The sequence below is a fragment of the Anoplolepis gracilipes genome, chromosome 8 (genome assembly GCF_047496725.1).
Source record: "Anoplolepis gracilipes chromosome 8, ASM4749672v1, whole genome shotgun sequence".
Lineage (NCBI taxonomy): Eukaryota > Metazoa > Arthropoda > Insecta > Hymenoptera > Formicidae > Anoplolepis > Anoplolepis gracilipes.
In genome coordinates this window covers 53,647-73,134 of record NC_132977.1, presented here as the reverse complement: position 1 = coordinate 73,134, position 19,488 = coordinate 53,647, and the positions used below count along the sequence as shown (strand labels likewise).

The 19,488-nt window shown below is 32.6% G+C and overlaps 2 protein-coding genes across 2 annotated transcripts; both read left to right on the top strand.

Moving 5' to 3' along the window:
• The first annotated feature begins 3,552 nt into the window (after window positions 1-3,552).
• Ir8a (Ionotropic receptor 8a) lies at window positions 3,553-13,059 on the top strand. The gene is given in 17 exon segments (XM_072897703.1): window positions 3,553-3,970; window positions 3,972-4,074; window positions 4,619-4,771; window positions 5,163-5,366; window positions 5,824-5,990; window positions 6,137-6,328; window positions 6,583-6,753; window positions 7,033-7,230; window positions 7,729-7,950; window positions 8,491-8,590; window positions 8,912-9,089; window positions 9,498-9,681; window positions 9,985-10,106; window positions 10,242-10,389; window positions 10,540-10,709; window positions 11,174-11,295; window positions 11,552-13,059. Coding segments are annotated over 17 exon segments (2,802 nt in total). The 5' UTR covers window positions 3,553-3,892; the 3' UTR covers window positions 11,842-13,059.
• A 75-nt stretch (window positions 13,060-13,134) lies between these two features.
• Window positions 13,135-19,104, top strand: LOC140668562 (uncharacterized). Its single transcript, XM_072897704.1, has 4 exons — window positions 13,135-14,674; window positions 15,207-15,760; window positions 16,182-16,948; window positions 17,387-19,104. The coding sequence occupies exons 1-4, from the start codon at window positions 14,660-14,662 to the stop codon at window positions 18,511-18,513; spliced, it is 2,463 nt and encodes an 820-aa protein (XP_072753805.1). The 5' UTR covers window positions 13,135-14,659; the 3' UTR covers window positions 18,514-19,104.
• The last annotated feature ends 384 nt before the right edge of the window (window positions 19,105-19,488 follow it).

The window sequence follows — 19,488 nt, the reverse complement described above, 5'->3', positions numbered from 1 at the left end:
TTGGTGGAAATTTTCTAATGGCAGATTTTTGAGATCATTATTTAGAAACGATTTTTTTCTTAGCAAAAATGTCGAGGGACGTCATCATTTTTTGCAAGTTTCCAATTTTTATCATCATATAACTTTATAATTAAGTCTTAAATTAATATTTTATTACAGTAAACTCATCTATTTGAAATTAATTGAAGAATATACTTTTGGTAATCCTTTAACTCCAAAAAGTTTAGTTTGTGAAAAGCGCCCTTTTTTCAATTGTTTATTGAATGACTTGGAAATTGTGTGTGTATTGATGTCTCGATATTTTTGTTGAGAAAAAATTATCTCCAAATGATCTCAAGAATTTGCTATTAATAGTTTTTTACCAATTACAGTAAATTTTATTTTATTTTATTTTTTTTTTTGTAAAATTTATACAATTAAGCATATAGAGAGAATGTTTTGTATATTTAATTAAGAAAGTGTTAAACAATAAAACAATATACATATATATAAATTATATAATTTATCGCTGTCGCCATTTTGTATTGTATATTCTAATAAAAAAAGTGGTAAATATAATTAAAATAATAAATATACAATAAAACAATATACATGTATAAATAAATTATAATTGATCATATAAATTTATAAATTTTATTTTTTATCTTTAAAGATATATATTTCGCACATACTTAATTGTCTGGTTAATTTTAAAATTATTTGCTTTTTTTCACACATTTTAGCTTAGTTTATACAATATAATATTTTATAATATTTATTGTTTATATAATATCGCACGGATAATCGTGCCTCATATTTTAACTTGATTGGACATTGGCGACATCTAACGAGAAGAAAATTACACATCCGTCAAATAGTAGTTTTCATTTGCAGGTAATATTTGAAATTATAATAATATATGTATATAAAATTTTTATAGACGATATTCATATACCTAATCTGATTTTATATTTAAAATCGGATTATGAATATCATCTTATGTGTCATTTTTATAAAAACATTACAAAACACGTGAATATGCGTGCATATGGAAATGGAATATATCAATATTATTATATTATTATATTAGCTGCGATAAGATTGTGTGAATATGCGTCTTATATCTTACCAATTATTGATAGTGTATTTATTACATACTTGCATAATACTTTAATATATATATATATATATATATATATATATATATATATATATATATATATAATATATATTATATATTTTTTATCGGAGAATTTTAACTATTAAGATGTAACGTTTATATTATTATAATACGGTATGTCTAAATATATTATACATATAAAGAATCATCAGGAGTATTTCCTGCATTTCCTGCAGTTCCCATATATGCATACGTATATGTATGTATATGTATGTATGTATGTTTTCAACATGAGCTTATATTCTAAAGAAAACATATTCTTATCTCTGTGCATACAGACTTATATGTACTATATAATAGCATTTTTTATATTGCGGAATTATTTATACATATCTATTATTATTATTATTATCCACACGTTAGTTATTTGTCAATAATTACGTAAAGTTTACATACATTGCACTATTACGTTGCAACATGTGAATAAAAAGTTTGCGTAATAAATGCAGCAATTAATTTATACATGTTCGATGAATTATTGCCCGAGCTATTTAAAATGTAATATCTAGCTCTTGGTGCTAAAAATTTGATTGATAAAAAGATTTTAGCAGCGTTAGTACTTATGGTTACGATACCTGTTTTTGTTGAAACCGTTCCCACAACTTTGGTACAATCTAAAAATAACGCGAGAACTATCGAAGCATCCTATTTCTACACCTGTCGCGGTTTGCCGTTCGCCGTGCTTAAACATCTGCGTGGCCGATCTCAATCTTGATTTAAGTGACATTATTATTCCCTGTGACTGCGCATCAACGAATCGCTATCTTCTCAAGCGTGGAATATTAGTATGATATCAGTCCGAATACTTTATTGGCAGAGACTATGTTTATATGTACACACATGTATACAATATCTCTCTCTCTCTCTCTCTCTCTCTCTCTCTCTCTCTCTCTGTATGTGTGTGTGTTTAATGTGATTTGAATTAATAAATAAATTTTTTTATATCGAGGAAAATTTTACATCTACATTACAGGACGTTTTATTTGTCAAACAACAAATATACAATATAAAGCTCATGCGTAATAAAAAGTTATACATATATATTAGGGTTTACCAAAAGTGTGGAAACCCTTTAATATTTTGAAAAATATGCATTTTCAAAAAAAATGTTTCATACAAAAGTTATAGGGTTTTATATGGCGCATTACATAACATATATTATTATGAGCTTAAATAGCGTTGTCAAGGTTACGTGACGGTCACTTTCAATTTTTTTAATGGAATCCTCTATTTTTTATTGCATATTCTTGCAGAGCTTATGTCGAGAGTTTTTCAAAATATTATAATTAAATATTTTTTTATTAAGTACTTTTCGAGTTATGGGGCTTGAAAATTACAGTACCGCTAGCATTTTTATTACCCAAGGTGTTATATTAAATGCTGAAAGTGGCTCCCGCGCATTTACTTCCCAACAGTATGACAATCTTTGATACAATGCAGAAATGGCTCTACGTATTCGTTTCGGTACACCTTGGATAACGCAAATGCCGGTGGTATTGCAATTTTCAAGCCTCATAACTCGAAAAGTACTTGAAAAAATATTTAATTATAGCTATCAAGTTTACATTATTTATGACAATTTATCGTTAATAAATTTTGATTATTATTTCTTTATAATATATATGTACATGTATGACTTGTGCTGCGAAAAATATAGAATGATTATAGAAAATGCATATTTTACGTGTGTACCAATTCGTAGGATATTTTTATGACGTGGCTTATTATCGATTAGATGCTTGGAGTTGTCAACGATGGAGCGATTTGCGATTATACCTGCAGTAAACGCAGTGTGTGACATATGTATTGTATAGTGTATAGTGAATCAATAATATGCGTATCGATCATTTTGTCATAGTGACATATTACGGAAGTTTAATATCATTATATCATCATTTATTAAAAGTTGTTATGGGCTTTGAGAACCATGGATACTTAATAACTAACAAGTATACAACGACGCGCGCATTGCCTTGCGTGCATTGCGGTTTGATATGATACAATAAACGCAATGATTTCTTTTTTCACCGTAGTAAAATACATTTTTACAATAATTATTAGGTCTTGGTTGAGTACGATGTATTGTATTATCAATCAGTGATGTTTTGATGTCATCCCTTTTATTGCTATTGTTGTTGTTGCCGCTCCTGGTGTTGTCGTTGTTGTTGTTGTCGTTGTCGTTGTCGTTGTCGTTGTCGTTGTCTTTTCCGTTGTTGTTACGTTTAGTAAAAAATTTTTGTGTTCAACAGTTTGAAATAATACAAGACTGTTCATTAATTTTGCATAATATATTGGAGAAAAATGATATGCGCGCGCATACGTGCATAATGTATTGAATTATTAGACAAAAATAATCTAATAATGAGACAGTCTTTACGCGATATAAAAATGTAGTCTTTAATAATCCAATCAAAATAGCGTAAAAATATAAAATATAAGACTTATAAGAGATGTAGAAACGATAGTCCTTGAAAATGTGGCGTTTCAGTTTTTCAATGGTATATAAATGAGTCGTTCGCATCTACGTTCTACGTGCGAACTCGTAAAGACGAACTTTTATGATAAATCGATGGCCCGATGGTGGCCGATAGTCGCAGCGAGCAGGAAAAAGGGATTCATGATTCGATAGGTGCCGATATATAATATTCATAATGAATCGTTGTGTCTCCGGCTCCGGCTCCGGCTCCGGCATGGCATCGGCGCAGGCGTGACCATCGTCGGCTTCATCGCGCCATGCCGTCCACATCATATTGTTCTAGCACCTGCTGCTCGAAACGAGACAAAAGTGTTGTTTGTTCATCCGTGTCCTCCCATCTTAATCGACTTCGCTATGAGGACGAGAACGTCGCCCATATTGATATTGATTTTTCCCTTCTTTCTGCCAATTGTGCTTTGTCAAACGCCGATGAACTTCCGTAAGTGTACTTGTCACATATTTTTCACTCGTGGGAAAAAGGTATTTAAAACGGTGTATTATTTATTTCCCCCCCCCCCCCCCTTCCCTCTCTCCTTTCTCTTTCTTCTCCTTTTTTTCTCTTTTCAAATATTAGCAACAACTAATTAATTATGAATATTTGACGATTGAATAATCATTGTCTTGTGTCTATTTGTAGTAAGACACATTTTCTTAAAATATAATATACATTATATACATATAATATATACAGTGTATTTTGTGTGCAATCCTCTTCTTATCCTTCTTAGCCTTCTTAGCCTCAAAATATAAAGGAACATGTGTGAGTGAGAATGTTTAGTCGGCTATAAGATATGCTGTAAGATACATCTGTTATGCACAAAATATTAGTTTTTTTTTAAATAGTACAATTTAATTAATTAATAATTTAATATAAATGCAAAAAAGAGCACAATATCTGCGTAGAGTCGTAGAGTAATGATTTCCCGATTTATCGACGTGATTAACCCGTGATTAATGGTAAACCTTTCTCATTTGTTTCCAAGTGGTTGTGATAGAAGAAGCCGATTCATCTATTTTGGGTATATTAAACGACGCGATTCCAGAGGCAGAACGGAATTTCGCCAACGATATGATTACCGTTCACGTTTCCACCGTTACGGTAAATCGCGAGAATGTTGACGCGAGTTTCGAGAAAGGTATTTCGTTCATGTATTTTGTGTATAAACTAAATGGTCAAATTAGATTTACTTTTAATATGCCATATGTTGTTTGCCATTATATATACACAAATTTTACACGCAATATATACAGAGTGTCCCGAAATTAAATGTCAAAACTTTAGAAACGTGAGGGAAGAGGGGGGGGGGGGGATCGATATAAACTAATTGCAAGTATAAGAAAAGTCCTTTAGAGATTTCCTCATTTTTATTTTGTTTTCAATAAAGTTTTGACATTTAATCTTGGAACATTTTGTATACACATATTTGTATTTACCTTTGAGAAAAGTAAAAATTTTTTCCCCAATGACGATACAAATTAAAAATATATAATTCGCGTAAAAGTATCAATTTTTATTCCTTTCGACAGTTTGTGCCGTTTTATATAAAGGAATAAGTATCATATTGGATATGACGTGGACTGGTTGGGACAAACTGCGAATAGTTGCGGACGAAAGAGGAATAATATACAAACGTGGCGACTGCAGTATAAATCCATATGTTCAAGCGATTGATGATCTTTTGATTATGAAAAATGCAACGGACGTTGGTTTAATCTTTGAAGATGAGAGAGGTGTGTGTGTGTGTGTGTGCGTGCGCAAAGATGATTCCTCTTTTCAGGCATACTTTAGATGTTTTGCGCGCAATTTGTCTTATTATAATCTACATTCATGCACATGGATTATTATTTTTTATCGATAAATTATCAAAATAAAAAGGATATAATATATATGTATCATATGCACATATACATACCTATGTATAGTACAAGTACACTGCCGTACCGTAATAATTCGTTCCGTTCCAACTCTAGCGAGTTTATGTAGGATATATTACATATAGGTGTCCTACATTTATCTCATTGTCACTGAATATATGTATGTATATATATATATATATATATATATATATATATATATATATATATATATATATATATATATAATATGTAGAGAATAATACACTTTTGCCGTAATTTAATGTGTTTTTCAATACTGAATATGTCAGGTGTGTATATATAATGATTTTAGAGCTAAACCAGAGCCTTTATTATCTTATTGGAAATTCAATAATTAGATTGGTAGTCATCGACGAATTAACAGAAAGAACTGTGTCAAAAATACGGAGTATGCGGCCGTCGCCATCTTATTATGTTATTTACGCTAGTACAGCGAAAATGGAAGAACTGTTTAAAACGGTAAACGGTATACGGAAATTAGTTTTAGTTAAAAAAATGAATTCTTTTTATTATTTTATAGTACACATAAAAAAGTATAATATCTCTTCAAGGTTTTAAATAACATGTCGAAGCTTATGCGTGAACAATTTCATAAAATCTTTTAGGCTATCGGTGGAGGACTCGTTAAAAGAGATGGTATTTGGAATTTAGTGTTCACAGACAATAATTATCACGACTTTCGATACATTACTGGTGATCTTCAGCTGAATGTTTCATTCACCGTTCTTACTATGAAAACTGACATTTGTTGCCGTTTAATGGGCGAAGCATCTTGCAATTGCCCTACAAATTTCAAGGTAAGTTTTTCAACGAAACAATACTTTGATGAAATTAGTGGTGTATCTATGCTCTATGCTATTGAAAAAATTTACCTTTGTCGGCCACATGTGAAAGTCATTGAATAATATAGCCAATATTTTGGCCAACATCAGAGAAAATTTTCTCTTTTTTGAAAAGAAATAAATTTTTTCCCAATAAACATCTGTTATGTCTATGTATATGTTTAGAAAGAAGGAGATATATATTAAAAAGTCTCATATTATATTATTAGATATTCCCTTATTATTTCAAACGTCTGATTGGCTTAATTATAAGCTTGATGAGCGACGTTCAAAAGGCGGGTGTAAGTGTGACGCCAAAGACAGGTCAGTGTGATAAATCTATTAATCCCGCCTCAATTTCGAATATTACAGCGGAGACATTTAATAAAATTTTAATGACGGTGAGTAGGTATATCCAAAATCAATTTCAATAATCAAAAGTTTAGTAAGTCTATTGATCGCAAGATATTTTGCAAAAAAAAAAAAAAAAAAAAAAGAAAAGACGCATTTTAATATTTTAAAATTTTAAATGTACACACACACACACACACACACACACACACACACACACACATTTAAAATATTAAAATGCGCTTTTTCTTTCTTTTTTTCCAAAATATTTTCCGATATGTATAATATCTATATTTTTTCTACTTATTTCTACTCTTTCTATGTTCTAGAGATTGGATAGTAATGACACTTTTGAATACTGGTCAGAAAAGGCGATGATCACTTACAAAGCAGAGATCGAGTTGCAAACGGTTAGTCGCGGTTTTGCGGATGCACTTGCGATTTGGACGAGACGTACAAAAATTAAAGAAGCAGACGGAAAGAAAATCGAACCAGCCAGGCGATTCTTCCGGATTGGAACGGCACCGGTAAGAACGGCACTTCACTACGGCGCCGGCGTTTCACTACGATTCGCGTTTGTATACGCGTTTGTAACGACGCGACGGCGACGGCGACGGCGACGGCGACGGCGACGGTTTCGTTACGTATCATTAAACGATGAGAAACAATATTATATCTTCGAACACGAAGAATCATTATTATCTCTAGTACTTTGAAACGTTTGGACGTGGAAAAGGCAACGGTTGATTGAATTGATAAATTGTCAATTCATTAATTTATTTATTTATAGTGTAAATTTATTAGCAAAATAAAGTTGACCACGATCTTTCAGTCGCATTAATTGAATTAACATTTTATTTACATACACATGTATGCAGAATGTTCGCAAATGCGTTTATTATAAATTGTTTGATTCGATGGCGCTTTATTACTTTTATAATACTAATAATAGGTAGGTCGCAAGTTGAACATAAGTCTATTATATATATATATATTTGGACTTAAATTTGCGTATGATTAAATAGGCAATCCCTTGGTCGGTTATTAAGAGAGATCCAGTGACAGGTCAAGAAATGCGCAACGAAGATGGAAAGGAAATTTGGGAAGGTTACTGTATTGACTTTGTGAAAAAATTATCCGAAGAAATGCAATTCGATTATGACCTTGTTATTCCCGAAGATGAAGAATTTGGCAAGAAATTGCCGAATGGCGAATGGAGCGGTGTAATAGGCGATTTGGCTAAAGGAGTAAGTTTGACTTTTAAAACAAGATTTGTGCTTACATTTCAACTTGACAAGATCGAATGTTTTTTTTCCGTATGTCTTTAATACTACTTACTTTTAATATTACTTTTTCACTGTCATCCGCAATCGAATACAAAGTCGGCAATCGGCAGTTTTTCATCATTTTTCACCGTCAACATTGCCATGTAGTAGTGATTATTTTATTTATTCACATTTTGTTTTATTATACGTTTTATTATACATACCTACATATATTTTATTATGAGTACAACACAAATATTTTTATTGCCAAATCTTTATTGCACAGGTGCTATGATATATGATACATACTTTATTATTCTCATTATTATCAATATAGTCATCGAAATGATTGTTCATAAAAATTTGATTTGCAAAAGAGGTATTGAAAAGCAAAATATCTCGATGATGTATTACATATTTGCTCTGTGTGTGTGTGTGTGTGTGTGTATGTGTGTGATTGTAGCAAGAAGATATATAATATATATATATGTATATTCATGCTTCGTTAATATTTGGGTATAGGAAACTGATATCGCTGTTGCGGCGTTGACAATGACGTCGGAGCGAGAAGAAGTCATTGATTTCGTTGCACCGTATTTCGAACAGTCTGGTATACTTATTGGTATGTGCAATTTATATATTCTTGCAATATGCATATGTATATACGTATATAAGAAAGATAATGTGGCACAGCAATTTTGACACAGCATGTAACAACAACATTCTCTCTTTGTTCGCTTCTTTATTTTTTTTTTTTTTTTGCCTTTCTGATTTTTAGCCTTTTCCTTTTCTCTTTTATGTCCACAATCTATCTGATGATATTATAATTGACAATGAGACTTTGGGAGACTTTAGCTCGAGATGCTGACGATCGAATATATGTATATGTATACGGTATACGGAATACATATCGGATGATTTAGCTTAATTTTTTGTTTTCAAGTAATGAGGAAGCCAGTTCGTAAAACGTCCTTATTCAAGTTTATGACGGTACTAAGACTCGAAGTTTGGCTTAGCATCGTGGGAGCCTTAACTTTAACTGGTATTATGATTTGGATACTGGACAAATATTCACCGTACAGTGCGAGAAACAACAAACGACTCTATCCCTATCCTTGTCGGTAAGTAGTATATATACCTATTACACACACACACACACACACACACACACACACATATATATATATATATATATATATATATATATATATATATATATATGTATAATGTACATCTTGTGTTTACAGGAATTATTGCATTATCGCGCTTTTTCTTGTAAATATGTATGTATGTATATGTACACACATACATGCATACATACATACGTGTGAATATCGATCGCAAATATTAATAATTATTTATCGTGTATTCATTAGTTCATTAGGCTCATCTCTTATCGTATTGTACATACAATACTAACACGTTGATTTTTAATTTAATTTTTTTCGAAAATTTTTCTCATCCCTTTGCTATATTATATTATATTATATAATCAATAGACTAATAACTTGTTTGAAATGCTTTTGCAGAGAATTTACGTTGAAAGAAAGCTTTTGGTTTGCATTGACATCTTTTACACCACAAGGTGGCGGCGAAGCCCCAAAGGCGTTATCAAGCAGAACTCTGGTTGCAGCCTATTGGTTGTTCGTTGTATTGATGCTCGCGACTTTTACTGCAAATTTGGCTGCTTTTCTTACAGTCGAAAGAATGCAGGTATGTAGTATGTACACATACATGTCTCTCTTGTCACAAAAATTATCATCTCTTGTTACAAAAATTAAATTTATTATTATAGAGATTAGTTTGTTGTTTTATTTTACTTAATTAATGGTAAGAAATATTTATTACGTACCGATTGCGAAACACGCCATTTCTCGCGTATTGATATATACAATATATATACAATTTCTCGTGTATGTGTATATACAATATATATATATATATATATATATATATATATATATATATATATATATATATATATATATATATATATGTATGTATTTCATTACGTAGTCGCCTGTACAGTCGTTGGAACAATTGGCGAGACAATCGCGCATAAATTATACCGTTTTGGCCAACTCTAGTGCCCATCAATATTTTATAAACATGAAAAATGCCGAGGACAAGCTTTACACGTATGTAAAAGTCTCTATATATCGTCGTTACTTGCATGCTTTACCTTTACCGGTTAAAATTACCGGTAAAATAGTAAAGGTAACATTATGCGCGCATATTTCATATATCACTTATCATTTACCATTTATTTGTAGGGTATGGAAAGAAATTACACTAAATAGTACCAGCGATCAGATAGAATATCGTGTCTGGGACTATCCAATAAAGGAACAATATGGTCACATTCTGCAAGCCATCACTCAAGTCGGTCCCGTAAAAACAATCGAGGAAGGTTTCAAGAAGGTAGAAGAAGAAAAAAAGAGAAAAGGAGAATTTTCTATAAACCTTCTCGTTTAAAACGTTTCCTTTTTCCTTTAATCCTCTCGTATCTCGTATCGCGAGCTTGATATGACGAATATACATACATATGTATAACGATCGATATTTCTTTAGGTGATAGAGAGTGAAAATGCAGAGTTTGCCTTTATTCATGATTCGTCCGAGATTAAGTACGAAGTAACGAAGAATTGTAATCTTACGGAAGTGGGCGAAGTATTTGCCGAGCAACCGTATGCCATTGCCGTGCAGCAGGGCAGTCATTTGCAAGAAGAAATAAGTAGAAAGTCTGTGATTGATTCATTTTTCATTTATATTAATCGCAATTAATCGCAATTAATTTACATACATACATACATTACTTCATTTACAAATTACTCTCCTTTATTATATGTTTGTTTATTGTTGCTTTGGTTGAAAGAAATGGAAAATTAAAATTTGCAACAAATGTACAATATGTTTGTGCACACGTTGTAAAGTAGTAGCGTTACATTAAAAATATTTTTGCGCGTATTCTCACATACAAGTAATTGGCAATGAGAGAAAATGAATTCGTTCTCTAATTTTGAGAAGAAATGAAACTTGTATGTATATATATATGTATATGCATATAAAACTATAAACTATAAACGATAACGCATATATGTATAAATGTAATTATGTAATATCGAGATATTATCATGGCGACTGCATCAGAGATACATGTGACAAATATTGTATGTAAAAATGTATAAATTTTTTTACATTTCAGGATTCTCGATTTACAGAAAGATAGGTATTTTGAGATGTTGGCGGCCAAGTATTGGAATCAGACGTTGAAAACTCAGTGTCCGAATTCCGACGAGAACGAAGGAATTACATTGGAGAGTTTGGGTTAGTTGTGTACCATTTCTTTTACATTTATTATTAAAAATACATACATACATACATACATATACATATGTGAAAATGTATGAACATGTATGAAAAAAAGAAGAGAGATGAGATATACAAATTGAAAAAAGTTATTAAGTATTTGAGGCGATTATAATAATATTTTTTTTTTATTAAACACTTGTCATTTACACATATAGTATCTCTTTTATATTTATCACTTGATACGCTTTTATATCTACTTCTTTCTATACAGGAGGTGTATTCATCGCGACTTTGTTTGGTCTCGCTTTAGCGATGATTACTTTGGCCGGCGAGGTTCTTTACTATCGCAAGCGCAATATTTCTCAGAAAGAAAAACAGAGCGATAAAAGAACGATTAAGAAAAATACTGAAAACGACAAGATTATTATGCAGAAAATCGCGTCAAAGCTTCAAATGAAGCCCGCGCCGACCGATGCAGTTTTCGGCAAACAACTAACAAGTCACACACCACGCGTTTCTCACATTTCTGTTTACCCACGACATTTTCCTTTTAAAGAATAAGTCATGCTTTTCAATGACAATTTATCGTATCACAAACCCGAAATTTATTTATTTCACGAATTCAATCCTTATCTGTTTTTTTTTCTGTCTCTCTGATAGACAATTTATTGTTTCTTCTCTATTTGAAATAAAACTACTTAAGGAACACATTTTTAATCAAATGGAATTAATCACAAAGAGCTAATAAGTATAGTATTTAAAACTTTGAATTTATTAATAAATCATCATTAATTTATATATTATATATTAATAGATAATTAATATTCAGTGCGGGGGAAAAAGTTTCGCGACAGCTAAACTATATTATCTCAGAAAGTATATTGATTTATTCGAAAAATGTTTTTAAATGGTTTGCAACTTTAAACAAAAATAGTAAAGCTTAAAAAAATCTATCAGTTGGTGATATTTACTTGAGCTTTGGATTGAAAAGCCCAGTTAATTTTATAGTAAAATATCGGTGTAACATAAAATGTTACATCGTTTATTATATATCTAGCCCTAATCTATCGAGGTTATATAACCTTTTTTTTTGTTCAGCAGGTCATAAGGTGCACCATGTGAAAAAACCAGCTTGTTTGGCCGATATCCAATTTTATATTACACATTTTATACAAAATCTTTTATAAAATTGGATCATGGTAAAATCAGGTGGTTTTCTTATACAATATATTACGTTGTAGCTTATTAGACCTGCTAAACAAAAAATGTATTATATTAGAAAGCTAGATTACGGTTTTCATGTTGATTGGTTTACGCAGTCACAATCTTAACATAAAAACTCTGATAGCTTCAAAACGGTTGACCTAAAGTGGATAAAGTGTTGTAGTGTTTTTATAAGGTCTCAAAAAAGGGTATAGGAGTAGGTTATAAAAAATGGGGGTTTAAAATTATTTAAATTTAAGATTTTAATGTTTTGACATTAAATTTTAACATTTTTCTAGATCTTTTCGAAACATTTTTTCAATAAATCAATACTTTCTGAGATAATTGAGACCGTTGAAAAACTTTTGCCCTTCCCTTACACTTACACACACACACACACACACACACACACACACACGCACGCACGCACGCACGCACGCACGCACGCACGCACGCACGCACGCACGCACGCACGCACGCACGCACGCACGCACGCACGCACGCACGCACGCACGCACGCACGCACGCACGCACGCACGCACGCACGCACGCACACGCACGCACGCACGCACGCACGCACGCACGCACGCACGCACGCACGCACGCACGCACGCACGCACGCACGCACGCACGCACGCACGCACGCACGCACGCACGCACGCACGCACGCACGCACGCACGCACGCACGCACGCACGCACGCACGCACGCACGCACGCACGCACGCACGCACGCACGCACGCACGCACACACACACACACACACACACATATATGTAGTACATTATATATTATATATTAATCTCAAAAGTTATTATACACATTCAAACAATATTATCCCATTTTCTAAATTATTGTTAAATAATAAAATATTGTGCGGTAAAATAAGGCTTATTGTTAAATGATTAATTATATATATATTTATTAAAGTAGTATAGGTATAGAAGATGGAAATTTTTATTTCTTTAAAATTTTGAGACACACTACAAAAATCTTGCGTTTATATTATCGATAAGTATACAACTTATTTCACTAGATTAATTGCTTAATTGATTATTGTTATCATTGATTCTTATTCAAGGGACCATGTTTTTTATAATCACACGTATAATATACATTTATTTTTTTTTTCTTTTTCATAAAGAGTATAATACGCTTCTTCTTAAAAAAAAAAAAAAAAAAAAAAAAAAGTATGCAATATTATGCAAATGTATCAATGCATATAAACATAGATATATTTTTCAACAAACTATTATCACGCCAAAGTGAAAATACACTATATATATATATATATATATATATATATATATATGACGCGCGGTCATTGAGCCTCGAATACTTTCACATTGTGTATAGCTTTGCTTCCCGAGTGTAAACAGGGTACTTAGAAACAATATCATATATTCTTTTGCTCTATCTGTTTTACAATTTCGTGTCTCTATCACTCGACACATTAATTGAGTACAAGAAGACAATTTTACTATTGATCGTAGTAAGCACGATAATATAGCAATTTGTTGATTTCTTTCGCGTGCGTAATTAATTGTTATATTAGTTGACTCTTTTAAATGAGTAATCAATTAGTTGATAATATAATATTTATAGAAAGCGCGCGAGTTACATTTATATAATTTCTTCACATCACAACATGCGCGTTTAATGTAACGTTTATAGAAATTATAATACAATGTAAAATAAAAAGAAAACTCTTAAAAAGAAAACGATTGCGTTTGGATTGTGTAAAAAAATATCTTCCTTTTTTCATTAGAAATTATTCTTACTTGTTTTATCAATGTAATTGTACATGCTTTATAATCTTATTATTTTCACTGGTTTTCTCATCGAATTGTAACTCGGCGGCACGATCGGCTCGCATCGAGTTACGTAAGTAAGCAAAAGCAAAAGTAGTTTAGGTAATCGGCCGATTGTTTCGATCTCTCTGATCGGAGTGCGTCACGGTTGATGATTCTTTGAATTTTTCTGACAGAAGAATAGAGATTTATGCTTTTGGTAGGGAATATCTGTCGTTTACCACGAGTCAATATAAAGGATTTAAAGCGACGGCGCGATCATTCAACGAGAAAAGTGATGCTGATTGTGGATATTTTGTAGATACTGAGATTTCAAGTTTATTCGCGCAAAAGGAACCTGAAAGGGAACAATCGATGATCTTTGAAAATGACTTGTTGCAAGGTCAGTGAAGTGAGATTTAGCGACATTTAGACTTGGAAATTGTATAATTAATTAAACGTCGCATTTAGAATCTGTTTATCAACATTTCCTCACATGCATATATATTTTATACATATTTATACGTTATATTGTATATATATATATATATATATATATATATACGATATAATATATACAATATATGTATATATATATATATATATATATATATATATATATATATATATTGTATACGTATATACATATGTATATGTCTAATTGTAAGAAATGTTAGTGTATACGGATATATGTATGTATGATGCATGCATGTATGTACATGTACGTATGTATGATGTATGTATGTATGTATGTACTATGTGTACGTACATATATGTATAATTGAAAATTTTTTCCAAGAGTATATGTAAAATGTATATATACAATACGCCTTCTCTTGCATTTGTTATCTTGACGCAAAATAAAAAATTATTATTTTTGTCGTCATATTATCATCTTGAGCATTGAATAAATGTTTACAAATATATCTTTGCAGATATATCTAGCCATGTCGGTTCTAATCACGTGTCATGCATCGCATGTAAATGCAAATTACGAGTACGAGCGTTTAAAGAGTTTGAGCCATCTGGTTGACGCGCCGCAAGTACCTAGCCAGCGTGACACTTACGAAAGCGCTTCTTCCGAAATACTGCCTCATTATTATAATTCTTATGAATTGGGTCAAGATCGATATAGAGACCGTTTCGATAGTCCGGCTGAACGTTTTCCGATTAGTATCAAGAAAAAATTGGTTGAAAAAAACTTGAAAAAAATGAAAATCCCACTTATAATGATCAATAAGGATTATACTGCAAAGTATAAGAAGTTGCTGGATTCGGAAATTGTTCACTGTCAAGAGATTAAGGGAAAATCGGTCGGGAAAGAGGATGATGTACGAAAAGCCATTACGACTTGCTACAAATGCGAAGATCCCAAAACTAGATTCTCGTACGAACGCTGTTTACATGATAGTCCTCCGAAAGAGAGTGCATCCGCCAGTACGAGGATGAAGCGATTTTCGTCTACTTCCGTCAGTCCTAGATACCGAAGGTAACGATACTTACAATTAGTTATACATATAATCGCGTATAATTTTTTTTTTATTATGTAGAGTACATATTAAAATTAGGAAGTTTCAACATGTAAAAGAAGAGAAAGAGATAACTTAACTTTTTTTTTTTCAAAATTATATTATTTAAAAAAAGAGAGAAATAAAAAACTGCGATTTAAGGACGGAGATTATTTTGTGATCATTGTGTATAAGTGCTGATTTTTATAATTTCATTTTCGAAAGAAGCAATTTTTCTCGCATTGCTTCAACCACCACGTGCGTACCATACTATACATGTAGTACCATAGTATTGTATGTACATGTATGTATAGTAATAGTTATATGTATAGATAGCTAGAAAGGTATATAGCTGATCTTTGAATATATTTATTTTGATTAAATTTTCATTAACAATCCAAGGTCCAATGTGGAGAATGAGAAAATTGATTACGAAAAGACGCGGAATCCTTACCGATTCACCGATGAGTATTTTACCGACGCTACGTACGGTGTACCGGCCGCGTACGAAAGCAAGGGAGAGAGATGCGTCAAGATTGTGAAAAATTCCATGATATGCATGATTTGTCAAGATGCTAAGACCAACGGCAAGTACGAGCAATGCTCGTACGTAAAGCAGCCGCGTGAGCGTGAGAAAGCGTACGCCTATATCAAATCTGACACTTTCGAAAAGGCTCAGGAGCGGAGAAACGACGATGGCGCTGAACATCTCGATGATCTCGATGATCGATCAAATCCTCATCTCGAAGCCTCTGACTTTGAAGAATCCAATTTTAAGAAAAAAGATTGGAATCCCACTGTCGCGAAAGATTCTCACGAATATTCTTATCCGAGCGAAGACCTTACCGAGAGAGAGCTGGTTTCAACAGCAAACCAGCAAGATACCAGCAAAGTACAAGATGCATTTTCGGCTGCTTGTAAACAAGTGCAAAAGGATTCCAAAACCTGCACGGTATGCAAAGATCCCAAGATTGGCGGTGTTTATGAGAAGTGCATTTACAACTATCAGCCCAGCGATAAACTATATAAATACAGTAGATCAAAAAGTTTCGGATACCCAGATAAAATCTCACCAGAGTCTACTCATGATTTAAATCAAACTCAAACGTCGGAAAAATCCAAGAGGTTTGATTATCCGCAAAATTCCGATTCTACTCACGATTATTCGGGTAAGTCTATCTTATGTTATTCCTTAATTATACACACATATATCTTTAATTTCATAGAGTATCATAAAAGACATATGAAATTTAAACGGGTTCTGTGTAAAAAGATTGATTTTTTTGACAAGTTCTTCAAGGTTGATTCGCAAAGACACGACAAGAGTATACAGTGACAACAGTATAGTCACGGTATAAAAATTCGGTATAAAAATTTACATTATTCGATTTGTTATTTAACATAGGTACATTAAGCTTTCTAGTCGAAACGCAATACTTTCTACACTTTATATAGGTATACATATACATGATATATGTAACGCCAACGTTTCAAAGAACATACATACACATAGATTGTGCGTGTTTTATCGTATATATTTTATACACATATACACGTATATATGTATTTTATTTGAATGAAAATACAATTTTATTGTATTTTTACAGATAAATCCAAACTTTCTACTACTAATCCATGGAGATACGAGAGAATTACTGACACGGAGAGAGAATCTCAACAAGTGGCGAGTGATTTCGACAGTACATTATTGCGTGACTCGCCTACCTACACCTACAGCAACCCAATTTCGTACTCCAATTCCGAAGGATCAAGTACGTACCAGCCTTCCGCTACGGACGATAGTAAATCTTCCGAGGATCAAGATACCACGACACCATCTTCCAAATCCGTCTCGTCGGAGCGTTATTCTGAGAATATCGATACGGATCATTGTAAAAAGATTCAAAAAGACTCGATGACGTGCACAATCTGCAAGGATCCGAAAACGGGGAACAATTTTGAACAATGTTCGTACTCGTATCAACCGAGCGATAAAGTCTTCTCTTACAGCAAATCCAGCTCATTTGGCAATTCACGGGAGAATGATAAATATCCGCGCGCGCGGCAAATGGCGAAAACGCGCGAAACGAAATCCGAGCGCGCAGCAGTTCAGGACAGTTCGGAGATTGACAAAGATTTCTACGCCCCTAACCCGGAAAAAAGCTATGAAACTTTAACGACGGACGAGGCAAAGGATGATTCCAAGGATGGCACCACGGAGGGGAAGAAAGTGTGGGAAGAAGGTAAAGTGGACGTCGGAGGATATTTTCGAAAAAAAGATGGATCGAAGTGTAGAAGGATTATGCGCGATAAAATGACCTGCTATCAGTGCATCGATGACAATGGTGTTCAAAAGGAGGAATGTGTGTTTGTCACCGGGCGAGAACCCGATCAGCTGGCATTTCGCGAGATAAAGGAATTTCAAATCAATCCCGTATCGCACCCTCCCGATCTCAAATATCCAAGCTCGACGAAAGCGGATCCTTTAGAGTCCAGTGCGTCCGCTAATACAGATTCTTACGTCGAATTGAAGAAGCCGGACAATGATTACACTGACGAAACGCAACACACGACGGAGGAAACTAAAGAGGCTGAACCATACGATTACACGTCGGAAACAAGATCTAGATACGACAAGGTACTCGGATTGACCCTTCCGGAATATATGTTTGCTACTTCCGAACACGAGGCTGCGTTCGACGAAGTCGTAGCCTCCAGCCATGATCAGCGTTAATTTATATTACCCTTAATTTGTATTACCCTTAATTTTCGCCACTTTTATCCTTACGTACATGTGCGTATATGTATTCTTATATAGCTTATAGCTTATAGTTGTAAGCAAGTGTATACTACCAAGTTGAAATCTCTTTTCACTATCAGCATTTTCATCTATTTGTGTATTATTAAGAATATTACGAATATTAAAAGATTATTAAAATTTTTCTCTTTAGTTGCTATAGTTTATATATATATATATATTTAGAATCTACACTCCTATACTCTCATCTCGAGAAACATAATTTGAATGATAATTTTACCGATGGGTAAATATACGTTACATCTCGCACGAAAAAGCCACGAAATCTTTAATGCGACAAAATCAACACGGAGGATGTCGTGTGATTATCGATTATTTCTATGTCACATCCATTAGAATCTAATCGTGAATGTTAATCATATCTCGAAATAGTTTTATATCAAGTTTGTTAAGCTTTTTAAACTCTACAGTATGCATCGGGATAACTATATATGTATATACACTCGATGAAAAATACACCAATGAACAATAATGCAAACTCATATTATAATAAGGCGTATAAGGGGAGAGGAATATATGTATGTATGTATGTATATATATATATATATATATATATATATATATATATATATATATATATATATATATATATATCTATGTATACGATATATATACACAAAAGACTCGAAAATCGGTAATTCTAGTAAATTGAATTATATAAGGACTTTGTATCGTAAATGCGGTTAAAAATATATATGCGTTTTAAAATATATAAGAATATAAATATGCAATAAAACACAATAATTTACATGTGTGTGTGTATGCATGGATCAACATCGGCAAACGGAAAACGGAAAGTGGAAAGCGGAAAGCGGATATTCTTGCTACTTGGTCCATTTTTTTTACTCATAATAGAAAATATATTGTTTCTCACGTATGTACACATGTCAA